The sequence below is a fragment of the Chiloscyllium plagiosum genome, unplaced genomic scaffold, assembly GCF_037043375.1.
Source record: "Chiloscyllium plagiosum isolate Xiang-an unplaced genomic scaffold, Cpla_swu_hap1 HiC_scaffold_35, whole genome shotgun sequence".
NCBI lineage: Eukaryota > Metazoa > Chordata > Chondrichthyes > Orectolobiformes > Hemiscylliidae > Chiloscyllium > Chiloscyllium plagiosum.
The window spans coordinates 29,927,986-29,941,040 of record NW_028270173.1 but is presented as its reverse complement, the minus strand read 5'-3'; the positions used below and the strand labels follow the sequence as shown (position 1 = coordinate 29,941,040).

Genomic DNA, 13,055 nt, shown 5'->3' with positions numbered 1-13,055 from the left:
CAGCGGGGAAACAGGACTTGGGTTAAGTTCAGATATGCGGCCTCCTCTACACATTCCTGCGGTATAAAGACCAGGTTTTAAGAGTTAGGATCTGTGTGCAGAAGGCGTGATCCCAGTGTACCCACAGATAACTAGTCACTGTGATCTCGAGCCCAGTGGACCAGTCTGTGCTGACGTTGTTGCAGGGTTGCCATGATCGATCTCATCAGGCTTGTCTCTTTATCAGGAGGGAAATGGGGAAATAAACAGGAAAGTCTTCCAATTCCTATCCAAGAGTCAACTACAGGCATGAGCAAGCGTGGTGGATGATATGAAAACGATAGCTAAAGTAACTGTGATGCCCCATACATGTTGAAATCAGTGGAGGTGGTGTTTGGGAGGTGGTGATTCTCAATCTTGAGAGGTCTCAATTCAAACTTCTCATTTATGAAACACTGAAACAAACCAAGCCAAATACTGCAGATGTTGGAAGGGAAATGGGGCAAACAAAAAAACAGAGAAAGCCAGAAATTCTGAACGGCCAGTGGCATTTGCAGAGAGGTCAGAACGTATGTTGCAGGGCACTGATCCTTCATCTAAAAGGGGTAAGACACCAGGGAGAGGCTGAATAGGCTGGGGCTGTTTTCCCTGGATCGTCGGAGGCTGAGGGGTGACCTTATAGGGTTTTTAAAATCATGAGGGGCATGGATAGGATAAATAGACAAGGTCTTTTCTTTGGGGTGGGGAGTCCAGAACTAGGGGGAAAAAGGTTTAGGGCAAGAGAAGTAAGATATAAAAGAGTCTTAAGGGGCAACGTTTTCACACAGAGGGTGGTGCATGTGTGGAATGAGCTGCCAGAGGAAGTGGTGGGAGCCGGTACAATTACAGCATTTAAAAGGCATCTGGATGGGTATATGAATAGGAAGGGTTCAGAGGGATATGGGGCAAGTGCTTGCAAATGGGACTAGATTAATTTAGGATATCTGGACAGCGTGGACAAGTTGGACCAAAGGGTTTCTTTCCGTGATGTACATCTCTATGACTGTATGAAGTGCAGCAATTTTTAAGCGACTCCAGGGAAACCAGAGGGGAGAAACAAAAACAAAAGGAGCCCTGGGGGATGGGTGGCATGCAGGAAAAATGAAATAGTGACAAGATGATGATAGGTTCCAGATTTGGCACAAATTTCTGAAGGGGAGAGGCTTGGGAAATCTGGTAAAGGGCAGGGATGGAAGGTCCCAGGATTGCAGCAGACAAAGCAGGTAAATCCAGCCCTGTTAGCGTGGACACACTTCTGGGGCGTGACAGCTTGAAACTCTCGGGCAAGATTGATCTGCAATCAGATTTACACCGAGTGTTGAGCACAGAAAGCACTGGGGTTCAGACTGTCTCTGACCATGCTTAAACTACGTACAAACTTCTCTTCAGCTCACCCGACCAGAAAATCTTTCTATTCCTCTCTTTCTCCTGCACGTGCTTATCCATCTAACTTTCTAACTTCACTGCAAAGACAGCTGTCTGACTTCTTGCAACGCTCTCTCATCCTTTACTAGGAGCATTTGCAGCGAAAAAAAACAATTAAGGGTTTTGAAACTGCACGTGATAAACAAAACAAAGAATGGAACTGAGTAGGCCTTGCTTACCTGAGGAATTGTGGCTGCTAAGCCGTAGTGTTTCTTGAGGAAGCTGAGGAACTTGCTAGAGGGGCGATCAATGGCCAGGTGGTGTGGCTTTGTGCCTTCATACTGCATCAAGCAAACATATTCATTTAAAAGGTCCCTCAAGCTTTACTGCTCTCCAGCTCTGCAACCCTCCCCACGTTCCTGCACTCTCCCAATTCTGGCCAATTTCTATCGCCCTGCTATTGACAGTCATGGTTCCAGCTGCCTATGTCTCAAGCTTTGGAATTCCTTTCCTAGATCTGTCTGCCTCTAAGTCTTTATCTGTTTGGCGTAGCAAAGTCAGAGTTTGACCAGTTACGCCAATGAGGCTGCATATTCAGTTTTAAATGCAAGGCATTTGGGAATTTTTTTTCAAGAACTAGTCATTGTAAAAATGAGCCTTTCATTACATCGAAATCTTCTAAAGCAGTTTACTGCTTTAGTGTAACCATTGGCGCAATTTGTGAAAACGGTGCAGTCAATTTTCAAACGGCAAGATCCCAAGGGAAACAAAGGAAAAGCAGATTTTCTATTGCCGGAGAAATAAACATTGGCCAGGTCATCAGAAGGGTTTCCTGCATCTCCTTCAAAGTCAGGAGTTTTTACATCCACTTGAGATGGCAGGTGTGACTCTGACGCAATGTTCATGTGAAATCGGACAGCGGTGCATTTCCCCCATACTGCACTGGGGTGTCAGCCTGAAGTATATGCTTGGGAATCTTTACACTGGGACTTGAACCCAATTCTCTGCGAGTCAGCAGCTACTAACTGAGCCTCGGTAAACAGCAAAGTGGAAGTTAGAGGACACCGGCTGAACCATGTCACCCACCCGAGTACTGATGGCAAATGCGGCCACGTCAAAAACTTACGTAGAATCATAGAACCCCTACAGTGTGGAAGCAGGCCATTTAGCCCATCAAATCTACCCTTACCCTCTGAAGAGCATCCCATCCAGAACCCACCCCCTCACAGTGACCCTCCATTTCCCATTGCTAATCCACCTAGTTTACACATCCCTGGACACTACGGGGAATTTAGTATGGCCAATCCATCTAAGCTGAGGAAACCACAACATGCTGAGAAAACGCATGCACATACACTGGGAGAATGTGCAAACTCCACACAGACAGTCGCCAGAGACTGGAATTGAACCCGGGTCCCGGGTGCTGTGAAGCAGCAGTGCTATCCCCTGAGCCACCGGGCCGCCCAAGGAAGCCTGAGTCACCCATGCACGTGCTCCCTCTGTCACATGTGGACAAATGTTCCTGGGAAACACGTTCAAGGCAACAGACATTATCCTTAAAGTCCCAACATGATAGCTTTGTGTCTAGGTGTTAACATTCTGCATGGAGTTAGATTAGATTAGATTATATTACAGTGTGGAAACAGGCCCTTCGGCCCAACAAGTCCACACCGCTCCGCCGAAGCGCAACCCACCCATACCCCTACATTTACCCCTTACCTAACACTACGGGCAATTTAGCATGGCCAATTCACCTGACCTGCACATCTTTAGACTGTGGGAGGAAACCGGAGCACCCGGAGGAAACCCACGCAGACACGGGGAGAACGTGCAAACTCCACACAGTCACAGTCAGTCGCCTGAGGTGGGTATTGAACCCGGATCTCCGGCGCTGTGAGGCAGCAGTGCTAACCACTGAGCCACCGTGCCGCCCATTCAGTTTCTCTGAAAGAAATTCAATCAATCACTGAACTAAGGAACAGGAGTAGACTATTCAGCCCATTAAATCTGCTCCATAATTTTGTATGTCCTTGGCTGATCAAACACTTCAATGCCTTTTACCCACACTCTCTCTTCCCCCACCCACCCACCAGTCATCGGCAATCTATCAATCTTTATTTTAGATAAAAACTAAACTTCCACAGTCGTTTTCTGGTAGAGAATCCCAAAAGTTCACAACTCTTGGAGTTTAAAAAAAAATTCTTCTCATTCTGCCTCTAAATGGTATCCCCTTCATTTTTAAATAGTGCCCCTTGGTTCTGGACTCCCCAACCAGGGGTAACATTCCCATCCACAGTCCTACTGCAGTTATGCAGAGCCCTGGTGAGGCTGCACTTTGGGTACTGTGTAGAGTTTTGGTCTTCCAGTCTGAGGAAGGACATTCTTGCTCTTGAGGGAGTCCAGCAAAAGTTCACCAGACTGTCTCCATCTCCCAGGATGGCAGGACTAACAAGAGGGAAGACTAGACCGATTGAGCTGGCACTAACTGGAATTTAGAAGAATGAGGTTGGGGATCTCAGAAATTCCTGATGGGATTAGGTTCCCTCCAGCATGGAACCAGGCCCGTTGGCCCAACAAGTCCACACCGACCCTCCGAAGAGTAACCCACCCAGACCCATTCCCCTATATTTACTCCTGACTAATGCACCTAACATTATGGCAACTTAGCACGGCCAATTCATCTGACCTGCACATCTTTAGATTGTGGGAGGAAACCGGAGCACCCGGAGGAAACCCACGCAGACACGGAAAGAATGTGCAAACTCTACATAACCAGTTGCCCGAGGTGGGAATCGAACCCATGTCCCTGGTGCTGTGAGGCAGCAGTGCTAACCACTGAGCCACTGTGCCGCCCCAAAGGACAGGTTAAATGTGGGAAGACCATTCCCGATGGAAGTCCAGGACGAGGGCTCACAGTCTAAGAATAAGGGGAAGCCATTCAGAACTGAGATGAGGATAAATTTCTTCACTCGGAGTTGTGAACCTGTGGAATTCTCTCCCACAGGAAGCTGTTGGGGTCAGTTTGTTAGATATATTCAAGAGGGAGCTGGATGTGGGTCTTGCGGCTAAAGGGATCCAGGGGTACAGACAAAGTGGAAATGGGATTCTGAAATTGCATGATCAGCCACGATCATATTGAACGCTGGAGCAGGCTTGAAGGGCCGAATGGCCTACTCCTGCACCTATTTTCCATGTTTCTATGTCTAACCCTTTCAGCAGTTTGTAGGTTTCAAATAGATCACCTCTCATTCTTCGAAACATGAGGAAACAGCTCGTAACAGAAGAAAAACCAAATCAAGAACTTATATTTATGGACAGACTCCAATGTTTCATTGGAGTGTTATCAGATTTTTGTTAAAAATCTGAAAGCCCAATTCCCCCCCCTCATAGGGCAGTCTTGCAATCGCAGGAATAAAAGTACAGTAAAGCACAAAGGCCATTTTGCTGATGGAGTCAGTACAGGCTCCTTTATGAACCACAGTTAGTGCCACTCCCCTGACCCTTCCCAATATCTCTGCAATTTTGTTCTTACCTCCAAAGATATACCCAATTCCCTTTGGAAGGTTACTGTAGAACCTGTTACAGTTTCTGTCTGTACCTGAATCATGTAGTCAAACAGCTCCTTCCCGTAACCATGGCGCTGCAGTGACACATGCACATAGAAGTCCAGGACACACAGGGGCTCCATCTCATTATGTGCACCTCGCCCATCCTACATACCCAGAGGCACAGAGAGAGAGCAACAGTGTTACTGAACAACAAAGTGGGTGCTAGCCTCACATAGGACAGTGGCTGTCTGACAAAACAGAAGATCTAAACACCGCACAGCTCGTAACAGAAGGCAACCAGCTCAAGAATTTATATTTATGGACAGATTTCTTAATACAGCAGAAGCTCCCCAAGATTTTTTATCAGATTTTTGTTAAAAATCACAAAGCTACACAGGAGGAAGATTGAAATCTTGGTCAAGTGGGGAGGAGGACCACAGAGTGGAGGAGAGGTGTAGGAAGGAAACTCTAGGAGCTTAAGGGTGTAGATAGGTGAAGACATCCACTGACAAAGAAAGAATTAAAATGAAAGTCTCAATTGAGTGGAGGAAACCACACCGGAAAGCTGTCTGACTAAAGGCCTCAGTTTGGTTCATTGGAGGAATGAGACGAGTGCTAAGGCGAGTTGATTATTGCTGTAACTGCAGAAGAGTAGGGTGTGATCTAATTGAGATGTTCAAGTTGATTAAGGAATTGACAGCATTGCTCCCATCTACCCAATCTCCTCCAGTGGGGAGACCAGAACAGAGAACATAACCTTTCTAACTGGAGCTTGGCCATTTCGGCATTTAGACTGGTGGATTATCAGGAGAATTTTCTTCTTTACAAGGTAGTGAAAAGCTGAAACTCTCTTCCAAAATAAGGGGAGGCAATGGAGTGGTGTCATTGTGTGAATAATCCAGAGGCGCAGGCTATTGCTTTGGGAATATGCATTCAAATCCCAATACAGTAATTCAGATATTAAATCTAAAACTCTAGTATCCTTACACCAGATTCCAAACCCACAGCAAAGTGGTTGACTCTGCGGTGGGCCTCAGGAATGACCCAGTCACTCAGTTCAGGAGGTATTAAAGATAGACAGTAAATGGTGGCCTTTTCAGTGGAGCACGTATTAAATGAAACGTTGAAAAAAAAACATTGTCGAGACTGAAAAGTACAGGAATTGAAAATGTCAAAACTAAGATCAATAGAATTTTGTTTTGGTTAGGAAAGGGTATTAAGGGCTTGGATCAAAGGTGGGTTAACGGATGAGAAGCTATTATCTAACTATACCTCTGAACAGGCTCAAGACTCTAATTCCGATGTACAATGTACAACAGCGGTTGCCTAAAGCAAGATCTGGGGACAATGGATGGATGCTGCCCCCATAGTGGACTCAAGTTATTTTGCACATATCAGCTTGCAAAGCAACTTCGGTGTGTGCGCGCGCGCGGGTGAGCGGGAGGGGGGTGGCAGTCCGAGAATCAGCATGGACCGGTGCGATGTGTGACAAATAGGGCCAACAGGGACATTAATGCGGTGGGCTTTTATAACGCTCCAGGCCATGTCATCTGGTTTGATATCAGAATTTGACATTCAAACTCTATTCTAACCAGCCACTACTGAAGCAACATGCCAGGAATTAATCCATTAAACAGTCTACAAGTGTTCGGACTGATAGATATTGAAAATTTTAAAACCTTGTTACACAGTCAAATTTTATTCCAGTGAAAGGGAGGCAGATTTGAAATGCAGAATAGTCACACAAGTTACATTGCTGTAAACTTACCCAATGCTTCAATTGCTGCACTCAGACTTTAGTTAAAAGAACGAGAGGGAATACTCACCAACACAAACAGCTTCTTGTGGCCCACCTTCAGGAAACCAATAGCGGCTCCCTTTCCACTGCAGAGAGAGCACATTAGGTCACAGTCAGCCAATCATTAGCTCAGGAGAGGTGAACATGAATACAAATCACTTCCTTCACAAAGCCTCAGACCAAGCTATTGCAGTTCCTTGACAGCAAGTCATTTCTCAAACTTTACACACTTTGGAACTCCTGCTCCTGTACTCTAACTTTCTTTTCACACAGTATTTACAGCAGGGCCTCCCAAACTGTGGGGGCCATGAGCACCAAGATAACAGTGAATTCCTCTGCATTTTGACTCAACGTTACTGGCTGCAAGGCCCCTTTGAATTCATCACTTACTCCACTGTTGGAATATTGCAATTCTGGTCTCCTTCCTATCAGAAGGTTGTTGTGAAACTTGAAAGGGTTCAGAAAAGATTTACAAGGATGTTGCCAGGGTTGGAGGGTTTGAGCTAGAGGGAGAGGCTGAACAGGCTGGGGCTGTTTTTCCTGGAGCAGAGGCTGAGGGGCAACCTGATAGAGGTTTACAAAATTATGAGGGGCATGGTAAGGGTAAATAGACAAGGTCTGCTCCCCTGAGGTGAGGGAGGCCAGAAATGGAGGGTATAGGTTCATGGTGAGAGGGGAAAAATATAAAAGAGACCTAAGGGGCAACTTTTTCATACAGAGGGTGGTGCTTGTATGGAATGAGCTGCCAGAGGAAGTGGTGGAGGCTGGTACAATTACAACATTTAAAAGGTATCTGGATGGGTATATGGATAGGAAGGGTTTGGAGGGACATGGGCCAGGTGCTGGCAGGTGGGACTAGATTAGGTTAAGATATCTGGTCAGCATGGACGAGTTGGACCAAAGGGTCTGTACATCTCTATGACTCTAATGACTCTCAAGGCATTAACAGACAGAGGAGGCCTGTGAAAAGGCATGTGTAACACTTTTCAACTTAAGCACTCCCTCGCCAGGTTCTACATTATTCCCGTCCCGTGCCCCCCTTCACACAACCCTCTCTCAGCTCCAACCTCTTCTGGGGTTATGGTAGTACTCAAGCTTCTGAGAGGGGACATAGTCTCAAAAGGATTTGGTGAGCAGTGATTTAAAATACAGGGACTGGCCAATTATCCAGACTCTGTAGGAGCTGGGATTTTGCACAGACTCTACTCGGAATTGAAATCAGAATCTCATGCCCGAGGTTAGGCGAGAAAGTCACAGGCCACAACACCAGCAGAGTGGAGGAAAGGCACCGGGCCCCCAATAGTCCTTTCATCCAGCACGGTTCCAATTGTGGAACGCACTGCTCTTAGGCTTCACCACCATTAATTTATCCTGCAGGCTACAGCTGATTAATCTTTGTACAAGAAACCATCCCAAACGACAAGTTTCAGATAAACATACCTTTCACTAGTTTGAACGAAAGACCCCACATCTGACCTGGGCAATTCAATAAGAAGTTATTGTTCGGATTTATGTTTAACATCCATCTGGTGTACCACTGAAAGGCTAACTCTCAGATCCTGCCTTTCTCAGCCAGAAACTCCAAACCCCTCTAGTCACAACTCAGACCAAATGACAATATTGGAACAGTGGTGGGAGAAGAGTGAAAAACAAAGTATGAGAGCATTAGAGGTGGAACACACACACTTGGAGGGATTTTAGCCCAACCCAACCATCAGAGAACTGATGGGATCGTGTGAAATCCTTATTCTATTCCTCATTGTAGTAACCAACGGTGGGATGGATCACATGAATCTCCCAAATGATTAAAATTGCCCCTACCCAAGGAATATCCTCAAATACATTTAGCAAAATTCTAGATAATAGATACTATGATCAGTTGTGCTAAAGGATTTCAGAAACCTTTTTCTGCAGTCTAAACGAAGCCAGACTTACTTTCACAAAGCATCTTTCTCAACCTCCGGGTATCTCAAAGTGCTTAAAGCAAAACCGTTCATTGATAATGCAGCCCCTGGAACCATACAAAGTCTGGTGGTCTCACATACAGCCCATGGCTGCACAGAAAGGAAGCAGTTGCGGTGCTGCCACTGGCTTTGCTGCCTGTGGGCAACAAGAGGTGATTTGGCGGGGATTTGGAAAAGCGTGCCCAGTAATGGGTAAGAGGGGGCAGGCAAGCTCACGTGGGTCACAGCAGGCAGACTAGGTCCGTCTGATGTAGGTAAGAGCAGGGCCAGTGAGGGTGGGATCAACCTTGGCTGCAGTGCCCCACGTGATGAAACAATTCCCTTGAGATCCTCAGATAACACCTTCCAGACCACATCCACCAAAGAGGACAAGGGAAACAGATACATGGGAACACTCCACCTGCAAGTTCCCCTCCGAAATCACTCACCATCCTGACTTGTAAATATATTACCATTCCTTCACTGCCGCTGGGACAAAATCCTGGAATTCCCACCGCAAGGGCATTGTGGGTCAACCCACAGCAGGTGGACTGCAGCGGTTCAAGGCGGCAGCTCACCCCCACCTTCTCAAGGGGGCAACTAGGGACAGGCAATAAAATGCTGGCCAGTCAGAGAAGGCCATGTCTCACCAGTGCATAAAAAATAATTACATTGCTTCACCTGGTAATATACTCAGAATAACCTAGAGCACAGGAAAATGGTCTTCGTGAGGGAGACATGTCGGTGTCCAAGAGTTCAACAAATGCCCTGCCCCGAGCAACCATCTGACCACCCCCTCCCTCCAGCACAACCTTCCCTCCCATTCACGAAAAAGACAGACTGTGGTCCAGCTGCAAATTGCCATCCCCTCCACACATGCGGTAAGTTGCAGATGCTCCCCCTAGGCAGACTCATGTACAGAACCAACACAGAGGTGCCTACTTACTGATTAGCGAGACCATCTTTCAGAAGGTACAGCCGGTGCCTGTTGCTCTGCATCCGTGAGGCACTGGTGATCGACGCAGACAACTGCTGGGCCTGCCAACGGAAACAGGAATGTAACGCACAGAGCCATTCCAGTACTTCCAAAACATTGGCCGATCGGTGCCCAGAAATATTGCATGCACAGGGTGCTGAGAAACAGTGAGCACGCACAGTTGTTTTCTTTCCCCAAAAGAAAGGGATTTAATCGGTAAATATAGAAAATGGCATTATTGCAAGAATCTGTGCTCTATGATTGTTCCTAGGGAGACACACCACAATAAACATCAACTGTGCCTGGGAGAACTTGGAAACAGCAGTAAGCCATTCAGCTCCTCGGGTCTGATCCACACAATGAGATCGTGGCTGCTCTGTCGCCAAACCCCATGGACCTGCCTTTGGCCCGTAACCCTTCAAACCCTTTGCTTAACAAAGATATATCTATCTCAGATTTAAAACTAACAACTGACCTGCCATCCACTGCAGTTTGTGGAAGAGTTGCAAACCTCTCCCACCCTATGTGTGTAAAAGCGCTTTGTTACATCTCTCCTGAACAGTCTGGCCCGAATTCCCAGACTATGCCCCTTTAGTTCTAGAATCCCCAACCCGTGGAAGTAGTTTATCTTTATCTACCCCGTCTCTTCCTGTTAATATCTCCAAGACTTCAATCAGTGACCCCTTCAATTCTACAGAAAACAGGGCTAATTTGTACAATCTCTCCTCATGACCTAACCCCTGATATCATTCTTGCGAACCCACAATACACCTCAAGGCCAATTCATCCTTCCTTTTATGGTGGGCAGAACGCCATCGACTTAGGGAATGAAGTTCTTTGGTTTGACCAAAACTTGCAGCTCTTCCAGAGCAAGGAGTTGTTCTTGACTGAGTATTACAAACCGGCACATTGCGAGGTCAAGGACTACTTGTTGAAAAGTCAGCTGATTAGAGCTGGGGAGAGCAACTGGGATCCCACAGAGGAGCAGGAGACAGCTATTCACCCCCATTCCCAATGGACACACCTACACGCTATATCCCTTAATATCACCAGCTATCCTTTGCAGTTCTGAAATTTTCGCTGAATTGTACGATAAGATTTTTTTTTCAATTAAAAAGGGGTTTTCCAAAATCCACAACCCATCCTCTAAGAACAGTCGTGACAGTTTCACTGGTCTACTCCAGTGCCCGAGTTGTTTGGAATAAGGGAAGTGTTTCCAGATATCATCCCAGTAGTTAAGATTTTGAAAGGTTTTGCCCCCCTACTTTTAAAACACACCTCACCAGACAAAATAGCTTCTCCACTCACCTAAGACTGTAAAATCCCCAACAAGACTAAATGCTAAACTTCAGCACTCTAGGCTCATTCAGTTAATACTGAAAACATGCTCAACACAACTACTGCTAGACTGGGGTCTGAGTTCTAAATATCTGGGTAACCACGAGGGCTTTCCTAAAGATCACTGGCACATAGAGAAGATGTGGGCAAAGACATTGTGGATATTACCTTAGCTGAAGCCTCTCCCATCTTGTCCAACACTGTAGCCAATTGATACTCAAGGGTGGCCCTGTTGGGAAAAAAAAAAAGAGAAAAAATAATCACAGCATCAACAATCAGCTCTTGTATTCCAAGATGGGCAGGACAAGGAATTGGACAAGTTTAAGGCCACTCCAAGCAAGGCTGGTAGTGTGCAAAGGAAATTTGCTAGAATGGCAACTGGGATTAGAGACATCAGCTAATGTGGAAAAATGTGAAGCTGGGGCTGTTCTTAAGAGCAGAAAGTGAAATGAAGATTTAATAGAAGTGGCCAAAATCATGAATAGGTTTGATAGTACAGTTAGGGAGAAATGGCTTTCAGTACTAAGAGAACAATAATCAAAGATTTAATTCAATACAGATGTAAGATAATTGACACAAGAATTTAAGTACAGCCCCGACCTTCCAGTTGCTCGCCACTTCAATAAATCATTTGCTCCCATGCTCACATTTTTATTCTCGGCTTAGTACAGCGTAGCAGCAAAGGCTCAACAAAAGCTCGGAAAACCATTCCTCGTTTTCTGCTTAGGCACTTTCCAGACTTCAGGACTGGACATGGAGTTCAGCATTTCAGAATATGAATACTGTCCTCAATCTTGATTACAACCACCTCCACCCCATGAATAACCCATGTCCTGTTTGTCTCTTATTGGTTTTGATTCCAGATCAGGCCTATTTGCTTCTAGTCAAAGCTACCATTAATACCTACTTTGCATCTCAATCTCTTCTTTACCACCCTGTTTTTTTCCCCCCTCTTGGCTCACTCACCATCTGTTTCACTGGCTTCTCCTCCCTCTTTGTCAATAGCATAAAAATTATTAATTTCCAGCCCCTTTCAGTTTCAAAAGAAGAATAAATGGACTTGAAGTGTTAACTGTGCTCCCCCCCCCCCCCCCCCCCCCCCCCCATAGAGGTTGCTAGATCTGCTGCACTTCTCCAGCATTTTCTGTTTTTACTGCGAAGGGAGAGGAGTTTGTTTTTTTTCCTAAAAAAAAAGTAATGCCTGATGATGATATGGAGTAAATTACCTGAAAAGTTGGAAAAGTGGATTCAATTGTGACTTTCACAAGGGAACTGGATGAATTCGTCAAGAGCAAAGTGTAATATTGTAGACTTTAGAACCTTAACTCTTCACAGATTGAATGAATCAATAAAAATAAACACATGGAAACAGTCAGCAGTAACTCTGTTTGGAACAAACTATTAATAGGACAAGGACAAACCTATACAGGAATTGAAAGCAATTAGCCATGTCTTGGTAGTTGTGGCTATGTAGATAAAATTGCTTTGAGACCTGCTTGATAAACTGGATGTTTTATTTCCAGAAGGACAACTGCAGAAGAATTTAAGGACTAAATCACAGGAAAGCTATGTCTTCAGACAGATGGTTAAGGCCAAATACAACAAGAAACAAAAGAAATTACTTTGGATAAGGTGGCAAGCTGCAGACTTGCAACAATTTGGATGGATGGTCTTTTAAAAAAAAAAAGTCAATAAATCACCTCAGAGACCAAAGGACGAAAACCTCTATAAAAATCAAACACCAGAACAATTTAAACAGAAGTTTGAAGAACAACAATGTAGAAGGACCGAACCCTGGAAACTTCCAACGACAGGTCACTGTTGATTGAAGCCCTGGCCAGATTTCACCATTAATCAGGTAACAGCTGAGTTGGATCGCAGGCTTATACTTACTGGAGGGGTCTAACATTTGGTTACCAATGCAATAAAGTTTGAATGATTGTTTCAGTACTTGATTGTCTGTGATCTTTCTTAATAAGTAGCTGAATTAAAGGTAATACATGGTCATTTGCCCAGAATCTTCCATCCATGGACTCCATCTATATTTCCCATTGCCGTGGTAAGACCCC

The 13,055-nt window shown here is 45.3% G+C and overlaps 1 protein-coding gene across 3 annotated transcripts in view; it reads right to left on the bottom strand.

Annotated features, from left to right (window-relative positions):
- atat1 (alpha tubulin acetyltransferase 1) overlaps positions 1-13,055 on the bottom strand; it is a 54,155-nt gene that overhangs the window by 24,271 nt on the left and 16,829 nt on the right. For all 3 annotated transcript variants that reach the window (XM_087979448.1, XM_087979450.1, XM_087979449.1), the window contains exons 2-6: positions 11,155-11,215; positions 9,619-9,710; positions 6,758-6,815; positions 4,982-5,095; positions 1,623-1,724 (exon numbers count right to left, since the gene is read on the bottom strand). In XM_087979448.1, coding sequence (XP_087835574.1) covers positions 1,623-1,724; positions 4,982-5,095; positions 6,758-6,815; positions 9,619-9,710; positions 11,155-11,215 — 427 coding nt within the window. The remainder of the gene's footprint in view (positions 1-1,622; positions 1,725-4,981; positions 5,096-6,757; positions 6,816-9,618; positions 9,711-11,154; positions 11,216-13,055) is intronic.